At 45.5% G+C, this 18,990-nt stretch overlaps 1 protein-coding gene across 4 annotated transcripts in view; it reads left to right on the top strand.

The window, feature by feature from the left end:
• The window catches only part of LOC102998822 (phospholipid-transporting ATPase IB), a 535,813-nt gene that overhangs the window by 80,361 nt on the left and 436,462 nt on the right, over positions 1 to 18,990 (top strand). For all 4 annotated transcript variants that reach the window (XM_007164203.3, XM_057533251.1, XM_057533250.1 and 1 more), the window contains exon 2: positions 10,185 to 10,329. In XM_007164203.3, coding sequence (XP_007164265.2) covers positions 10,229 to 10,329 — 101 coding nt within the window. In that variant the 5' untranslated portion in view covers positions 10,185 to 10,228. The remainder of the gene's footprint in view (positions 1 to 10,184; positions 10,330 to 18,990) is intronic.

Genomic DNA, 18,990 nt, shown 5'->3' with positions numbered 1-18,990 from the left:
CTCTGCCACCAAGCGTGACTCACCCGCGTGAGAGCAGGGCAAGTGTGCTGGGCCCTTCTTTGTGTGCTGTCCCGTGTCTGTGGCTGGAACCAATTTCCTGGTGTCAGGGGTCTGCCTGACACCAGGGCAGAATGCGTGTGTATGTAGACCCTGAGCTGACGGGAGACCTGGATGAGGTCTAGGGCCGCAGGTGTGTGTAGGAGGTGCATTGCTTCCCACTGCGGGTGGGTCTGAAAGGCACTGCTTCCGAGGAGGTTTGAGGCATTGGGAAGGGTTATCCAAGTGGAGAAAGGCCTAGCAGCTGCCTGTGTCGAACTGCAAAGAAACGCAACTTGTAGACGCTGAACTCACTGCTGAGTTCCTCTTCGCCCCATTTTCTTTCTACCAGGTGAGCATGCTTATCCAGTGATTGTTACAGGGATTCTAAGGGTTAATACAGGTAAAATGCTTAGACAGGGCTCAACAAAAGAGTGGGGCTTTTTATCATAATGATGACCTTGTGACCTGAAAAAGTCGGCTGACCTGGTGACACCGAATTGGTGGAGGGGCCGGAGATCCAGGTGTCTCCATCTGCGTCTCCTTGGCATTGTGCTACCTTTGTAACGATTTTCCATATTTGAAACTTTCTCACTTCTCTGTCTGAGAAGAAACGTGATACACGAAATGTCGCTTCAACATGAGAGTCGGGGAGAGCCATCACACTGGGAAAGTGTATCTTGTGTATCTGAGGAGTCGGGAATGAAGATGGGTGAGTTGGCCTCCGTGTCGGTTTGTTCAAATCTGCGCATGATTTTGGAGGTTAAGATTGTTGATGGAAGTAAAGTGTTATGTTTGCTTGTCACCACGGGTCATAGGACCCTGACAGGCTGGTTTGCACATGACACGGGATGGTTGCTGACGCACACACACGTGTGTGTGCACTTCCGGGCACTCAGACCCTCCACCGCCCTGGGAAGGATTAGGAGAAATATCACGGTGTCTGTACCTTCTGCCTTTCAGAACGAGCAGGAATAGGCAAGCTAGGCTTTTGTTTATGAGGAGACTTTGCAGATCAGTTTTTCTCTCCCTTTTATCATATATACAACAGACCTGGCGGGGGGCTTGACTCATCATTTTCTACACTGAAGAGATAGCTCAGTGGGTTTTTAAAGCGTTGTATGGAATCCAGAAGGATGATGTCAGGGCAGGACATTAAAAAACTTGCCTCTGTTTTTGATCTTTAGGGGGTAGAAAGGAGAGGGGTTGGGAGAGGAGAAACACCTGACAAGAGACATCTTAATTTTTCTCTTCTGGGGAAAGTTTCCCCAATCAGAGAGCCGAGGTGTGTGGGATACATGGGGATAAAACTGAGGGGTAATAGTTTTGTTTTCTTGAATTGCCCACCTGTGCATTCAAAGTGGTCTGGAGCTGATTTGAAAGCCGCTGGCCCTTCCGGGGGCAGGTCCTGCAGGGCTGCAGATGGATGGCTGAAGCGGGCAGCCTGGATGAAGAGGATGGCAGGCTCTGTGGTTTGCACAGAGGCAGCCCAGGTGAGCGGGAGCCAGCTGGGGACACGCATGTCCCCTGATGAAGCCAAGCCCGACCCGCCACAGGCTGTAGCCACCAATGCCAGCCGGGCCCTGAGGGTGTAGATCAGAGGAGGCAGGAGGCATCCGTGTCCAAGGACCTAGGCTCTTCCCCACCCCCCGTCCCTGACCCCCCTTTCCCCAGCGCCATCTGAAGGAAAGAAGAAGAGGATGAAATTCTGGGAGCCAAAGCATCTTTACTCAAGAGAGACTTAACACCACTTACATGAATTTTTGAAATTATCAAATTGGATTAAATTCTAAACAAAACCGGATATTCCCCCTTTTTTCCCCCAATTCTCTTTTGGGTGGTACCTTAGGGTCCAACTTGTAACTCCTTGAATTCAATCTACAACGTTTTTCTCCGACCACTTAAGACAGGATGTGAAGTTTTGTGGCCACGTCCACTTTGTTTGTTGGATACACTTATTGAGCACCTTCTGTGTCCCTTCACTGGGGAGTGCAGGTGATTAAGATGAATGTGGGCCCCGTGCTCATGGAGCTTACAGCTAATGTTGGAAGACAGAGGATGAGCAAACCAATTTCCTAAGTGCAGTGAAAGAAATGACACAGTGCCAAGGAAGAACGCAGCAGGGGATGCGGTAGAGATGGTCGTCAGGCAGTGCAATGGGAAGAAGTTAGCATAAGCCAAACCTAGAGGAAGAGAATTCTGGGTGGAAGGAAAAGCAGGTACCAGGGCTCTGGGGGGAACAGAGTTGAGAAGTGGGGAGAAAGCTGCTATGGGGGGAGCTTCAAGACCAAGGGAGAGATGGGTCACCAAGGATGCTGGAGAGGTGGGCTGGCTGTGAGACTATGTGCAGCGAACCTGTGTGCCTTTGGCCAAAGTCTTGTGGGCCTTCAGAATGCTTAGAACAGGCCAACTCCAACTTCACACTGCCCCTCTCCTAGGATTAACTGTTCAGAGACTGCACTTGTGCATGTTGAATCGGTGATGGGATTTTAAAGTCTATGTCCATAATTTGAGCCCAGTTTTGAGGTCCCAGGAGTGATGGAGAATATCCATCCCAGCAACAGAGGGACTTGATCCAGAAAATTCACTGGGCTTGTATTTTAAGCCTTAGCCAATCCAGCCCATATAGAAAAATCCTCTGAATTGAATATTTGAAACATAGCTTTTCTTCTTTGTTTTTAGTTTTCTCTATTAAACGTATTTCCTTAAAAGCACATTTGTCTTCACGTAATTTACGTGATGGATTTCAACATATCTAAGGTATAAAATGGGTTTCAAGGAACAGTCCAGTTTGTATTACTGTACTTACCAGAAACGAGGCTTCAGAAGACTATGGCTCACCTTTCACCCACCAGCTGGAGCCGACCAGGTTGTGAATAAAGCATCACTGGCCTGTGTCTCTGCTCCCATGGTACCATTCCTGGAAGGCTCTGTGCTTTCTCTGCACATCCAAGTCATAGCCATTCTTATAGGCTACTCTTCGTTGCGGTACGCGGGCTTCTCATTGCAGTGGCTTCTCTTGTTGCGGAGCACGGGCTCTAGGCGTGCGGGCTTCAGTAGTTGTGGCACGTGGGCTCCGTAGTTGTGGCTTGTGGGCTCCAGAGTGCAGGCTCAGTAGTTGTGGCGCACGGGCTTAGTTGCTCCACGGCATGTGGGATCTTCCCGGACCAGGGATCGAACGGTGTCCCCTGCATTGGCAGGTGGATTCTCAACCACTGCGCCACCAGGGAAACCCCAAACTCTTCCTTATTGAAATTGCCCTGGTGTTTGGCCCTGTTATGAGCCTGGCAGTCACCTTTGTCCTCTGAATTCCCAGATTTTTGTTCTCTCTTGTTTCTGTTGCCTCGGCTAAAATGTAAGCTTCTGCCTTAAGCTGTGTGCCTTTTCCCTGCCCACTACCCGGCAGCATGCTTTCCGTCTAGGAGGTGCCCCGTAACTTTGGATGAGTTAGCACCCCACAACATTTTAAATCATAGCTGCGCACAGCCCCTTATTTCCCTCCTCATCTCCTCTTTCCCTGAAAAAAGAGAAACCCATCAGTACTTGCAGTAATGAGAGCTCCTGATCCATCCGTGTATTTCCTTTGAATTCACCGACGGATGATGTTTCCATCGGATTCACCGACTGTAGAGATGGATAATCGATGCTGTATCTGGGGAGATGTGGTTTGCGCAAAGTGGGGAGTCTAGAAAAGGCCTCCAAAGTGTGTCTGTGAAGGCAAGAAGAGTCACGTTTTGCTTTTGTACAGTGTTTTCATTATCTTGATTTGATTAGGGGAGATAATCAGCCCACGTGCTTTCCTGGCTGCTGGACTGCTCGGTATCTGTGTCCTGAAGGATTAGAAACATCTTTGTAAACGTGGGGTAGAGGCCAGAGTTGAACTTGAAACTCTTTGGGAAGGGGAGTGTGTGTGTGTGTGTGTGTGTGTGTGTGCGTGTGTGTGTGTGTGTGTGTTTGCGCGTGCGCATGCACCCCTGCACATGCACGTACCTCTTGTTGCAAAGCTCTGTGATGATTGCACTAGTTTCCTGGAAATCTTTCTGGAGGCAAAAAAAACACCTTTATTTACAAGTACATAAAAAAATTAGGAAGATGACATAACCAACTTTAAAAAATTTTTTAAAAAATACTTTATTGAAATATAGTTGATTTATAGTGTGTTAATTTCTGCTGTACAGCAAAGTAACTCAGTTATACGTATATATATATTCTTTTTCACATTCTTTTCCATTATGGTTTATCACAGGATATTGAATATAGTTCCCTGTGCTCTACAGTAGGACCTTGTTGTTTACCCATCCAACTTTTAACTGACGTAGCAAAAGCCCAAACACCTATGTTTCCAGGAATTTTATGTCCTATCTTATTGATAAAGGGGAAATTTAGTCTAATTTCCCCTTGAGGAGGGGGTTGGGATATAGTCAGTTTAACTGTAAAAGAACTTGGTTTAAATGAGGGGTCAGTGAAATCTGGCCTGTGGGCCTGGGGGCTGGAATGGGTTTTACATTTAAGACTTCTGTGTTTAAAAAAAAAATGAGACTGAGGCCACATGTGGCCCAAAGCCTAAAATATTTACTACCTGACCCTTCGCAGAAAAAGTTTGCCAACCCTTGATTTCTGTAATTGATTTGTTTTGCGGATGAAAAAATCAAGGCTCAGGTGGCCTGAGCTCATAGGGCAGCTGGTTCCAGTGGAAGGATAATCGGGTTCAAGTGTCTGCAGATCTGGCTTCTCACCCAGCTTTCCTCGGACCTAATACACTTTTGTGATTGTTAACAGTTTCCCTTTTGACTCCGTCATCCTAGAATTCAGTGATGTCTGCAGTGCGATTCTAATACTAACTACCCAGAGTTAGTCAAACTTCACAGGTTAAGGACACAATTCTCTGTAAGTCTGTCCTCATTCAGACCCCAGCTGCAAGGTTTGGGGTCCCCGGACCACCTGCACTTCTTAGCAACTGGCTACAAATTCAGGGTTCCCATTGACCCTGTAGTTTCAGTAATAACTAGAATAACTCAGAGCGCTCAGGAGAGAGTGCTATACTTATGATTATAGTTTTATCAGAAAGGGTACAAATCAGGAGCAGCCCAAAGAGACAGAGCGAGGTTTGGCAGGGTCTCCGTGGGAAGCTTCCTCAGGACATGTCACCTGAGCTTTGGCGTCCATAGTTTTGTTGGGGTTTCATTACATGGGTGTTATTACTTGTCTACATGTTGAACTTTCACCAGAGAGAACTTTCTACCTGAGAAACTTTTCTGCCTAACAGGGCGACCTTTGTTTTCCAGATGTTTCCTCCGCCCTCCCATGAAAGCTCCTCCTTTCTGTGTGTCCTGACCCTTCCCCCTCTCTTTAGCTCACTATGTGTTATAAGCTGCAATTTTCTGGCCACCTTTTTTTTTTTTAACATCTTTATTGGAGTATAATTGCTTTACAATGGTGTGTTAGTTTCTGCTGTTTAACACAGTGAATCAGCTATATGTATACATATTATCCCCATATCTCCGCCCTCTTGCGTCTCCCTCCCACCCTCCCTATCCCACCCCTCTAGCGGGTCACAAAGCACGAGCTGATCTCCCTGTGCTATGCAGCTGCTTCCCACTAGCTATCTATTTTACATTTGGTAGTGTATATATGTCCATGCCTCTCTCTCACTTCGTCCCAGCTTCCCCTCCCCGTGTCCTCAAGTCCATTCTCTACGTCTGCGTCTTTATTCCTGTCCTGCCCCTAGGTTTTTCAGAACCATTTTTTTTTTTTAGATTCCATATATATGGTGTTTGTTAGCATACGGTGTTTGTTTTTCTCTTTCTGACTTACTTCGCTCTGTATAACAGACTCTGGGTCCATCCACCTCACTACAAATAACTCAATTTCGTTTCTTTTTATGGCTGAGTAATATTCCATTGTATATATGTACCACATCTTCTTTATCCATTCATCGGTCAGTGGACACTTAGGGTCCCGCATTTTTATGGCATTCCTGTATATAGGTCTCCAGTCCCCGTGTCTCCCTCCTGCACCCCCAGTCAGGAGGTCAGGCTGATGTCAACTGGCTCAACCCCCAACTCTGCAGTCGTATGATTTTTCTGGCAGGTCAGCCCCCATTCTAAGACTGTCCAGGGCCCACTATGAGTCACCTCATTGGCATAAACGCAGGTTGCTCAGAAGGGCCCACGGACACTCCTGTTACTTGGAAAATTCCAAGGGGCCAGAGGCCACTCCCCCAGGAAGCCAGGACTAAGACCCGCCAAATTCTTTATTCTGAGACAATGTCCGAGGTCTGACTCTTTCCACAGAGCTGGTTACAGAGGTGCTGCCGAAAGGCTTCTCCCTTTAATAGGTTTCTGACTAAGGAAGACTAGAATATTTCTTTCCCAAGAATTTCTTCTGTGAAAGAGTAAAACTCCTTTGCAAGTGAAAGGGCAGAAAAATTTTCCTTCTACCCATCTAGGTTCTTCAGCTGGTCTAATAATCAAGTTGGCATAAGACAGCTTAACAGAAAAACAAATCATCTCCCCAGGTCCCATGTCAAAGTTTCCAGAAGGCAGACCCTTAGTGGCCCGATGTGGACCAAGTAACCATCCCTGGTGGGAAGGATGAAGGGGATTGCAAGGTACAGACCTGCCCGCTGGGCTCCGGGAGGAGAGGGGTCAGGTTATCAGACCAGGGAGCTGTCCTTGGCTCGGCTGGGCGGGGTGGGCCTCTTCAGAAGGCACACACTACGTCAGCCCTTTGTGTATCCAGTTGACATGTACTTACTGGCCGCCTCCTGTGTGCTGGGCATTACTCAGGATGATGGGGGTGGAGCCGAGAAATAGACAAAACCCCTGCCCGCGTGGTCTTGGCTGACAGCTTTTCGGTCTGTGTTGCACTGTGCTTAATCTGTGTCTATTCTTGCCTTTTACTTCGGCTTCTTTCTCAGTAGATGTTTCCTGACTTGTCTCTGTCTGCTGACACCGGGCTTATGTACGTGGGGGAGTTGTAAACATACACTCTGATTTTGTGCGGTGGTATTTTCAAAGTGTGTTAACTCAGGATTCATCTCATGAGTCTGAATTTGAAACCTTAGTCATAAAGTGCTTTGCTATATATGGTACAGTATTTTCCTTAGGCAAGACATTTTCAACAAATTGTGTTATTTTGAAAATATTAACGTTTTTCTCCAAAGGAGGATTGGGTCAAGATGAGGCCACTAAGGCAGAAGAAAGTTATCTGAGTCTTGGGGGTGGAGTGAGGGAGACTATATTTCTACTTAAAATAAAATTCCAGATTTGGCCCTACTGTCGTATAGAAAGACGAGCTGGCCTGGTGCATGCTACGTACTTGGGACATATTTCACTTAGTACTGTTATCACTAATTGTTTGTGTCAATAATTTTTTCACCCTAATATTTATTATCCAACATTGAGATTCTTGTTTGGGCAAACTTGTTTCCATTCTTATTTCTGTCAGTGATGCTTTTTTTTGGCCCCAGTCTCCTCTTCAAATCCCAACCATCCAATGCTGCTTCTTTTTTCTGCTCCATATATTTCATCCAAAAGAAGTCGTGCAGAATTTTCTTTTGAGATGTTTCTCATGTCCATCTTTTTTCCCATTCTCCATTTAACTCATGCTTTTATCCTCTTGCTTCTAGAGTGTAGAGTTAATTTCCTGCCTTACCTCCAAATTCTCCCCTTTTTCTGCTTTTGCTTGTTAAGTCACTGCCAGGTGCATTTCTCTCCTGCTTAGAAACCTTCTGTGGTTCATCTGACCTTCAGGATGAAGTTCAAGTTTCTTCCCCTAGCGTTTAAATCATCCACAGTCTGGTCAAAGACTATTTTTTTCTGAGCTTCCTTTCTGTCTTCCAATTTGCATCCTCAGTGCTGGTTTTTGTTTTTTCCAATTGGTTCCCAGTGCATTTTGTCTACTGGGTCTTTGTCTAAGTTCTTCTTGTCCTTCCCCACGATGTTCTCCCCTCTCTGACTGTAAACCTGACCCAGACGTTAAGACTCCGAGGTCTGCCCTCACACTCTGTTCTGACCAGCTCCCCACCCTTGGCACAGAGAGGCTGCTGACCTCTGACCCTATTCGCACCTTCAAGCCCCCTCTTGGTCACTTGGTTGTAGATGCTGGTGCACTGGTAACCGTGGTTGTACTGGTTAACATTTTTGAGAGCGGGAGCCAGCTGTTTTTTGTTTGTGTTCTCGGCTGCCTCTTACAAGGGATTCTCAGTTATGGCTGCCCGTTTGTGTCCCTTGAGGAGCTTTAAAAAGAAGAGAGTCAGAATTGGTCAAGGTTGGGCCCAGGAACTAGTTAATTTTGAGTGCTTTCTCGGTGATGATGTACAGCCAGGGTTGAGAGCCACTGAGCAAAGACCACCTGGCAGTGAACCGTTTTGCCCACAGTAGGGTCACAGGTCTGAGCCCTTGGTGCAAATCACTGCATCCCTGCCTGGAGGATTCAACTCGACCCTTTATAAGACTAAAGTAAAACTGACTTACTCAGGCAGCAAATATGAGTGCCCGCCGTGTACCAGGCACTGTTCTGGGCGCTAAGATCACTGCATTGAACTGAACATGTCTCTGCTGCCCTGGAGCTTTTGCTCTTGGACTTGGGAAGACAGACCATAAATAAATAGTGTCAGGTAATGATGATAAGGCTGTGGAGGAGGACAAAGTGGGACGTCGGCCTTAAATCAGCAAATGCTTTGAAACCAGCCTACTCTGGCGGCTCCCGGGCCAGCCAGTCTTGAAGGACCTGCTGCCCTCTGCAGCCCCTGTGGGTAAGCGGAGGCAGAGGAGAGGGACCCCGGAGAGCGGGGGCTGGAGGGCAGGGTGTGAGGCTCGGGTCCTGTACTGAGACCACAGCAGCTCTCAATACCCAGTTTTACATTTGGGTGTCCTCTTCTTAGGATGAGGATTCTAATAGGATTCTAACCACTTTAAAAAAGATGACATACTTCCACAGCCAAAGCTGTCTCTTTCAAAATGTTTCTGAATATGCTTTGTAGCTATGAAGTGGCTGTTTACTGAAGTGAGATGCCCGTTTCCGAAGTTACGTGCAACACCTGTTTCTTTTATAGGTGGAAAGTGCGGCAGGTATTAGGGCAGATGCAATTTAAGGAAAAGCAGAGAAGACTCTGTCATCTGTAGGGCACTTATTTTTCTCTGGGCCTTGACGTCAGGGCCCCGCCCCCCCCCAGGTCAAATCGCGAGGTGGGTGGCCCCGTCCAGCGAGGGACCCTGTCTTGTATTTGGAGGCGTGTGTGTGTGTGTGTGTGTGTGTGTATGTGGAGGGATGCACACCTGGGCAGACATATTGGGTGTGTCATCGTTGTCCTTGCCGACCCCTTCTCAAGGGAAGGTTATGGGGAGCTTTAGCCCAAGAGAGGCTCGGCTCTAGGACTGAAATCGCATCTTAAGGAGATAGACTGGCTTGGGTCTTAACCACAAAAGCCCTGGATGAAGGCTCAGGTCGCGCCCGCGAGCGGGGATGGGCGGGATTCTGCTCTCAAGTCGCCAGGCGCGTCGGGGGAGAAAAGCTGCTGGTTTGTTCCAGAAACCAGGGGACCAGCCCTCTGCACGGAGGGTCTGGAATTTCATTCTGGGGCACAGAGGTGTCTTCCACCATCCTCTCTGGCGGCCGAATGCAGGGCACACCCCCTTGCTGTATCTCTCCGTTCCTCAGCGCAAAGAAGCAGGGAAAGCCTAGCTCCGGAATTCAGTCCCTGGGCCCGGAGGGGGAGCTCGCTCCGGGGAGGGGAGGCTCTGGCCTCTGCTCCCCGCGTCCGCTCGGCCCACGTGGCCCTACCTGCAGGGGGGCGCCCCTCGCCATCCCCGCGGGGCCTGCTCTCCCCGCGCCCAGGCCCGGCTGGCCGGGGAGGGGGAAGGGGGAGGGGAGGGAGGGGGAGGGGCGAGGTGCGGGGAGGGGGAGGGGGAGGTTCCCACCCCCGGGCGAGGCTCCTCTGCGCTGGGGACCAGCAGGGGCAGGGCGGGGCGGGGCGGGGCGGAGCCGACAAGCTGCGCGCGTCTCCAGCGGCCGCCGAGGTGCAGCTGCGGCGCGTCGCCCGCCCGGAGCATCCTTTCCAGCTGGTCCCCGCCCGCCCGCGCTGCTGCCTGTGCCGGGCGTGACTTCTTTGTGTTCTGCTTTCTGACCGCGCCTCTCCCCCGCAGGACCTGTTCGTTCTTCTTCGGGCTACAAGAAGGCAGATGATGAGATGTCCCGGGCCACGTCTGTTGGGGACCTGCTGGACGCACCAGCCCGCACCATTTACCTCAACCAACCGCATCTCAACAAATTCCGTGACAACCAGATCAGGTAGGAGGCGGCAGCCGAGAGTCGCAGGAAGCGGTTAATTCAGAGCTGGGATGGGGCTCGGCTTCCTCTCCTGGGCTTTTCCACGCACCTGGCCAGACCCTCGCCCCTCTCTGCTGTCGCCAGCCCCCTCCCCTCCCCTCCGCCTCAAGCCTGGCAGTCTACACCCGCGTTTCCAATCGGGTCATGGGAATATAGCTCGTACCTTTCTCTCCTTTGCGTTGGTTCTGTGCTCAGGCTGGCTGTGAGCCCGGAGGACCTTTTCAGGCTTCCGTCCCTGGCAAAAATGAGGTTTCTTGTCTCTGCATCCCTGAGTGCCCTTCCAAGAATTCCCCAGTCCTGTTTTAAGCTAATTGATAGCTCTCCTTAACGAGTTACCGACTGTAATGTGGAGAAGCGCTTTATAATGGAATCCCTCCGGTCACAAGAACTCGCATTCAGCTCTCAATGCCCAGGACATTTGTTAAGAGGGCTTTATTTGCTGGGAAACTTTGCCCAGAGTTAGCGGGAAGATGGATGGATGCTAACATTTAAATGTCTGCATTTTGCCGGCCACTCTCTTGGATGCTTTAGCTACACTGGCTTTATAAAACCTCAGAACCTCTTGAAGAAGGCAGTCTTACCTTCAGACGAGGAGACTGACAGAGAAGGATGTTGAATATGGCCATTTAGCTACTAAATGGCATAGCTGGAAATAGAACCTAGCCTGCTTGACTACTAAACCCAAAGTCTTTCTGCTGTGCAAAGCTAGATCTTTTAGGCATGTGAGTTAGCATGTTTGCAAATTTCATTAAACTTTCAGGCTTAGACAACTTTATTTCTGGGAGTGACTTCAGAGGATGTAGTTCTGTGAGTGGCTCAGAACACCATGCTCAGGTGTAGAGAAGGTAAGTGATTGGTCAGGTTACATACAGATTATTGACAAACCTGAGTTCCAGGCCAGGGCTCCTTTGTGAAAGCGCCGACTAAAGCTTTGTTATGTGTTAAAGTGTTCCTCTGCAGCCTTAGCACTTGAGCTTAGCCTGACATCTTTATTCAGCAAGGCCTGGCTGTTGGACATTATTGTAGCTTGATAGGATTTGGGATAAAATAATAGTGCATATACTATGCAGAAGTGACACTTTCATTTATTAAAAGAGTGTTAGATTATCCTGGCTGTATTTTGGGTTTTAAGAATGACCGTTGGGGCCTATTTAATACTTAAGCGTGTAGCTTGGAAGAATAGCTGAGACCGAATTCAAGGATGAGTGGGCTTGGTTTAAGATACAGAGCCTCAAGCACGAGTTCCCGCTTCACCCACTAGGATAGCTCTAATCAAAAAGACAGTAGCAGGTGTTGGCGAGGATGTGGAGAAATGGGAACCATCCTACATTGCTGATGGGAATGAAAAATGGTGTAGCTGCTTTGGAAAACAGTTTGGCAGTTTCTTAAAAGGTTAAATGTAAAGTTACATATGATCCAGCAATTCGAGGTGTATATACCCAAGAGAAATGAAGACGTATGTCCGCACAAAAACTGGTATAAAAGTCCCTAGCAGCATTATGATAGTAGGCAAAAGTGGAAACAGTCCAAATGTCTGTCGACTGACAAATGAGTAAATAAGCTGTGGTACATCCATACAGTGGAATATCATTTGGCCACAAAAAAGAATGCAATTCTACAACATGAATTAACTTTGAACACATTATGCTAGGAGAAGCCAGTAATAGGCCTCCTGTATGATTGTATTTATATGAAATACCCAGAAGAGGCGAATCTATGGAGACATAAGATTAGTGGCTTCTAGGGCTGAGGAGTAGGTTGGGAAAAGAGGAATGACTGTAATGTACATGGGGTTTCATTGGGGTGATGGATACACAACTCTGTGAAATATACTTAAACCATCTGCAATTCAGCACTGACATTATAGTTCCATTTCCTTAGACTTTCTCATGTCTGACCTTAAGATATTTTCAAGTAGTATTTTTGCTTAGTTCCTATTAATTTTGGTATCCATTTGTGCATGCTTAAAGCTGGGAGAATGAAATAGGGGTCTTTGTTTTTTGTCTGAATTTTCTAGTTCCCATGGAAGGTGAAGATTTTTAAAAGCCTTGGTAGTGGGGCCTCACAACCTGTTCTGTAATTAAGACTCACATTGACTTTAAAATTTTTAAAATTTATTTATTTTTTATTGGAGTGTAGTTTATGTACAATGTTGTATTAGTTTCCGGTGTACAGCAAAGTGATTCAGTTATACACACATGTATACATAAATCCTTTTTCAGACTCTTTTCCATTATAGGTTATTACAAGATATTGAATATAGTTAGTTCCCTGTGCTGTACAGTAGGTCCTTGTTGGATCTGTTTTATATATAGTAGTGTATAAAACACTACTAATTTATCCCTCCCCCCACCCCTCCCTTTTGGTAACCATAAGTTTGTTCTCTATGTCTGAAGACTCACATTGACTTTTGAAACTGATTTTTATTATTAATCAAAGAGATTTCCAGTGGCTGCCTGTTACACAGTTTCATTTGTACTTTTTTGGGGGTGGGGGAAGGCTAAGTGGGAGTATACCGTGGGTTGGCTAGGAGTAAAGTAGGTAAACACAAACCATTCCATTTAAAGCCTTGTATGTGAGTGTATAATTGAATTAGTTAAATATGTTAAATCTTACAATTCATACAGTTTCTGAGTTCATGGCTTATACTGTGAGCATAGGTTTCAGAATATACTGAATAGGCTCTAAGAAATTAAAGTATGGTGCCTGCTGTTCTAGAAAATGGTCTTCCGATATTCACTTTACCTCCACTGTATATTTCATTAGGAATTACTAATGGTAATGTGACTCGTAGTTCATTAAAGAATTGATTTTAAAGCTTCTTGGCTTATAGTTTAAGGATTTTACAAAATGTTGGACAATATTGTTTCAGCACTTGAATATCGCTGAAATCGTTTTATAAAATACTGACTTTTTAAAAAAATAAGGCTTTTTGTCTTGGTCATGACTGTTTGTTGAAAGTTGATAAAGCTACTCAAAGGAATATTTTCATCAAAGGGAGTTGATAAAGGATTTATTTTTCTTAATATAGTTTTTCTTGTGAAAACATTAATGGTTTTTCCTGGAAGCTGGGGCATGGAGTGTTGATCCCAGGTAGCTTGCGTCTAAACTGAGGCTTTTGAAAAGAAGGGACCACATGGGACAGATGGGGCTCATGCTGATCGGTGGAGTGGGGGGGTGTCTGGTGTACCTGACGCCCTGCACCTCTGTAGGCTGGCCCTCCCTGGAACCGAGCTCTCGCACTTACCTTCCCCACCCGAGGCCCTCTCTGGCTTGGAACCTCATGATGGTGGCAGTTGCTCTGTGACTGCCTTCATGGGCCACTGGTGTTTTGACTTCACGGAAGGGGTTGGAGTTTGCCAAGGCGGGATGTGGTGGCTGGGTGTTTGGGGAGGTTGGTGAGGGCCAGCAGCATGGTACAATTCAGGGCAGCGATGGATGGTCCGGGGTTAACGTTTGGACTGGTGTGTCCATCCAAGAAGGAGTCTCCACCAGGCGAGTGGGAGTGAGAAGGTCACTGCCGGGGTTGACTGTGGCTTTGGCAGCCCCAGGGGAATGCCAGACATGGTGACTCAAATTCCAAGCAATTCCTTGAAATTCTGGGAGGGTTTGTGCCATGTCAATGGATGTCTCTCTAAACCTTGTTCTTGCCACTGCAGATAGCACCAGCGTTTGATCTGAAGCTGTGGTATGTTGAAGTTTTCCATTATGGAAGCCAATGAATTTGGATTATCATAATCATAGAGAAATAGAACATGGTCTTTTTCTCCTAGGCATTGATCTTCTAGGACCTTAACTGTGAAGACAGTAACTGTCTTCAATCATCCAGCAATGAGTAGATTTTACAGTGTAATTATTACATCTACACATGAAAGATTGTATATATGTCTACTTGACAAGATTCCTTTTTTATCAAGTGTACAATCACATCTCCTTTAAAATTTAACAGCTTTATTGAGAAATAATTCATATACCATATAATTCACCCATCTAAAGGATACAGTTCAGCGGCTTTTAGTATATTCAAGGTTGTTCTAAGGTTGTGGTGATGGTTGTACATTTTATCACTTCCAGAAGAAACTCTGTAGCCATTAGCTGACATCTCCCCATCCGCTCCTCCCTGGCCTGAAGCAACCACTAATCTACTTTCTATCTCTGTAGATTTTCCTGTTCTGGACATTTCATATGAATGATACCATTTCCCTTTAAGCATTTTAAGTTAAATATTAAAAGCTTATAGAAAGCTTGCTATTTAGTGGAACCTGGTGGCGAATAATTAATTTTGTGTATCTAAATTTAAAAAAATGTTTCAAGTTATACAATTTTTCTTCTGGAAAATACCTTGAAATGATTTCCTGATCAAAGGGATGGGCAATATTTATGTCATCAAGATCAGGCAAGTGCAGTCTTTTTATGTGACTGTCGAGCATGCCATTTAAAACAGTGAGTTTCAAGGCTGTCAAACGGTTTTCTCCAGTATTTGAAATGAGGCCTTCAAAGCAAGTTAGGAATGTTTACAGACACTAAGCTTTGAATGAGTCATTCATTTCAGGTGGGAGTTTAAGCTGGTGAAAATCTTCATTAAAGCAATAACTCGAGCTTTGTCAAGCTATTGCATTGCTTAAAGTTGGTTTGCCTTAAGAGAAAATTGCTTCATATGAATATTTTGCTGATTTTGTCAGGATGAGTTTGGAATAGAATTTCTCCTTTATAGAAAGGAGAATTGAGCACTGGGTGGTAGGTTTAATAGCATCACAGTTTCATAATATTAGGCTGGGATCCTGATGCCTAAGAGGATATTTTTCTTTTAAGGAGGGAAGAGAACAAAATCATCTTCAAAAGCAGTTTGTACCCGAATAGCGGTGGTGAATGTTGTATATGGTACCAGATCTAAGATCATGGAGGGGGCTGCGAGGATGAGCGATTCTGTCTAAACGGCTAAAGCTGCAGAATTTAGGTAGGATCTGGTCATCACACTTAAGGTGCTTATAGTTTAACAGAGAAACCATACCAAGATACTGGTAACAATCGTAACTTCCTTTTGATTCACGTACAGATCGTTGTATTGAAAACCAAGGTTTATAGATCTCCTGTGAGACAGTCATCCTTGTCAAGTTTGGCAAAGGTAAAGGTATATAAAATCCTTATGAAGAATAGTTGATTATGTTGAAAGCGTTCCATTTACCTACTTTAAAACGGCCTCAAGATTTTCTTCCATTTATGCTGTTTTTTATTGATCTGTTTATATTTTGAGTAAAACTTGTATGTCCTTAAGGCATACAGCATGATGGTTTGATACACATAGCGAAATACTACAGTCAAGCTAATTAACATATAATCTCTTCACATAGTTAGCATTAGCTGTTTTTAATTTCTAGGCATATACTTGGTTAATCTCCAAACCAAGCACTCCTATCCTATATTTTCTGAACATGAATGTCACAGCACATCAAGAATCCTTACTTTTATACATGCCAGTAGCAAGTAAGGCCATAGAAGATGCTTGTAATTAGAACGCTTATCAGGTTTGCACCGCTGGAGGCACCTTTTGAGGCATTCTGCAGATAAAAGCCTTCAAATCGGGGGCCTTTGGCACTGTTTATTTCAGGTAGCTATGAAACGCTTGAGCTTTCTTGAAATGTAGTATTTTTAGAAACAAAAGCATGTCAGCCTTGAGCCAGTTTTGTATTTGATGTTTCTAAGGAAACAGCAAATGTCTAGGAGAACCGACTTGGACGGGTGATTGCTTTATCAAGTTGACCCTTGTAGGGGTAGATCTGGTGCAGATTTTGAATTTGACTAAAGAAATGTCTGTGCCGTTCCCATTTATAAAAACAGGCAAAGGTGTTGGGTTTGAGTTCTAACCAGTCACTTATTTTCCCCTCCCCTAGTCCCAGATTCTGTTTAACTCTTACTGTCTGTCTTCTGTGAACTTGAGCACTTCTGACTCTTACTGATAAAAAGAATTAAGCATCAGGATTTGTGAAAAACACAAGTTAAAATTAACCAGAATTGGAGACGACTAGGGCAATGTGACAGCTACATGCAGTATCAGTTCTAAGTCAGATCTTGGAACAGAAAAGGTACATTGGAGGAAAACACTGAACTTATTTTTTAAATTGAAGCATAGTTGATTTACAATGTTGTGTTAATTTCTGCTGTCCAGCAAAGTGATTCAGTTATACACATATATACATTCTTTTTCATATTCTTTTCCATGATGGTTATTGAATATAATTCCCTGTGCTATACATACAGTAGGACCTTGTTGTTTATCCATTCTCTACATAATAGTTTGCATCTGCTGATCCCAAACTCCCAATCCATCCCTCCGCCACCCCCCTCCCCCTTGGCAACCACAAGTCTGTTCTATATGTCTGTGAGTCTGCTTCTGTTTCGTAGATAAGTTCGTTTGTGTTGTATTTTAGATTCCACATATAAGTGATATCATATGATATTTGTCTTTCTCTTTCTGACTGACTTCACTTAGTATGATAGTGTCTACTTGCAACTGTGTTGCTGCAAATGGCATTATTTTGTTCTTTTTCACGGCTGAGTAGTATTCCACTGTATATATGTAACACTGGTGAACTTTGAACTCTGTAGTTGGGGTAGTATTGTGCCAATGTCATTAAATTAGTTTTGATCATGATTCTAAGGTGATAGGAGATACTGACTTTGTGGGGGGCCTGGGTGAAGGTTTATGGCAACTATGTACTATGTTTGCGACTCTTCTGTGAGCATCAACTTATCTCAAAGTAAAAATACACTAAAAACCAGAAGTATCTGGGAGAGTAGGAGCTAAATGCTCAACTCTTGTCTTTCTGTTGGATGCTTTGGGCAATGTTGGGTCCTTACTGGGGACAGATGCGTGTTTGAATGGGGGGTGGTCAGGGGAGCCTGGACCAGTATCTTCATACATCCACGGTGCCGATCAGATGGGCAGACAGCTTCCCCTTAGCTGACAACACTAGGGTCTGTTTGCAAACGTCCGATCTAGTTGTGTCAAAGTTGGAAAAGTAGAACCGTGGGCTGCAGAAAATTCTGCCATCAGAGTTCAGTCATGTGAGCTTTTGTGTAGTTATCTAGAAAGTAGCATCTAAGTGTTCATTCTGCTACTTCTGGCTGAGTCACTCAACAGACAGCAGAAGCTTACTCAGAAATGCTAATCAGCAACCCTTTCAAGAGGGACAATGCTTAGAGAGAACAAAAGGGGAGGTCTGACCATTGTTGGGAGGGAGGGAGGTTTTACAAAGAAATTTCCTGAAATCCATGAGGTTGGCTTTGATCATCTAAATGCTGATCTGCCCTTTTCTCCTAAATGAACGTCAGCTCTTCACAACTCAAACTGTAGGCTTTTAGATACCCTTACCTATTTTTTTAATTAGATGTAGTTAGGAAAGGATTTGGGGTTGAGTTTGGGATGTTGTGATTGGTCCTTCAGAGGGATTATTCTCTGTATCTTCAGTATTTGTCCTCCTTAGGCTCCTGGAGAGGTTTGGCTGGCTGGGGCTTTCAGACCTGCCTGAGACAAGCTGACAGCTGGGGAGAGGGCCTTGCTCTGTCACATAAGCTCTACAGCCCCATCAGTGGTCTCCAGACTTTTTTGATCACATGTCCCATCAGTAAAACTTTTTACCATGAACCTGGAATATATATCTATTTAACTATCATTATCTGAAGACCCAATACGTATTTACCAAGATTCTCAGTTAAGAATTATGGATGTCAGTCTACATTGTTGGTAACTTTCTTGATTTCTGCATATTTTCAGCTGATTTATCAGATTTAATTAAATTATCCTAACATTTAACCCGGAAAAATGCTTTTGAAGAGCTTTTATTTCCTAAAGGTGCCAATTGTACTGTTTATTTGCTTGTCATTAGTTTATTATTTTCAATCCGCATTTTCCTTCATTGCATGATTCTTCTTTTTTTTTTGGCTGCTGCGTTAGGTCTTCTTTGCTGCGAGCAGGCTTTCTCTAGTTGCGGTGAGCGGGGGCTACTCTTCGTTGTGGTGCGTGGGCTTCTCATTGCGGTGGCTTCTCTTGTTGCGGAGCACGGGCTCTAGGCATGCGGGCTCCAGTAGTTGTGGCTCATGGGCTCAGTAGTTGTGGCACGCGGGCTCTAGAGCGCAGGCTCAGTAGTTGTGGCGCACGGGCTTAGTTGCTCCGCGGCATGTGGGATCTTCCCGGACCAGGGCTCGAACTCGTGTCCCCTGCATTGGCAGCCGGATTCATATCCACTGCGCCACCAGGGAAGCCCATTGCATGATTCTGAAGCCACTTGTTCTTTTTGGGAGAGTTAGTCTAGTTGATAAGTTAATGACAAGTGCACCTAGCTGGACGCAGACACTGAAACATGCAGTAATAAGCCGAGAGAATGGCCAGGGGAGGGCACCTCTGTTGCTCCCTTAGTCACTTAAGCTGCCAGACAAAATACCATAGACTGGGGGTTTAAACAACAGAGATGCATTTTCTCACAGTCTAGAGGCTGGAAGTCCAAGATGAGGAGGCCAGCATGGTCAGGTTCTGGTGAGGACCCTCTTCCTGGCTTGCAGACCACCACCTTCTCACATGGTGAGGAGAGAGAGAGAGAGAGACCAAGCTGTGTGGTGTCCCTT

The sequence above is a fragment of the Balaenoptera acutorostrata genome, chromosome 18 (assembly GCF_949987535.1).
Source record: "Balaenoptera acutorostrata chromosome 18, mBalAcu1.1, whole genome shotgun sequence".
In the NCBI taxonomy this organism is placed as follows: domain Eukaryota; kingdom Metazoa; phylum Chordata; class Mammalia; order Artiodactyla; family Balaenopteridae; genus Balaenoptera; species Balaenoptera acutorostrata.
The sequence above is the reverse complement of the archived record's forward strand: the minus strand, read 5'-3'. Positions and strand labels throughout refer to the sequence as shown.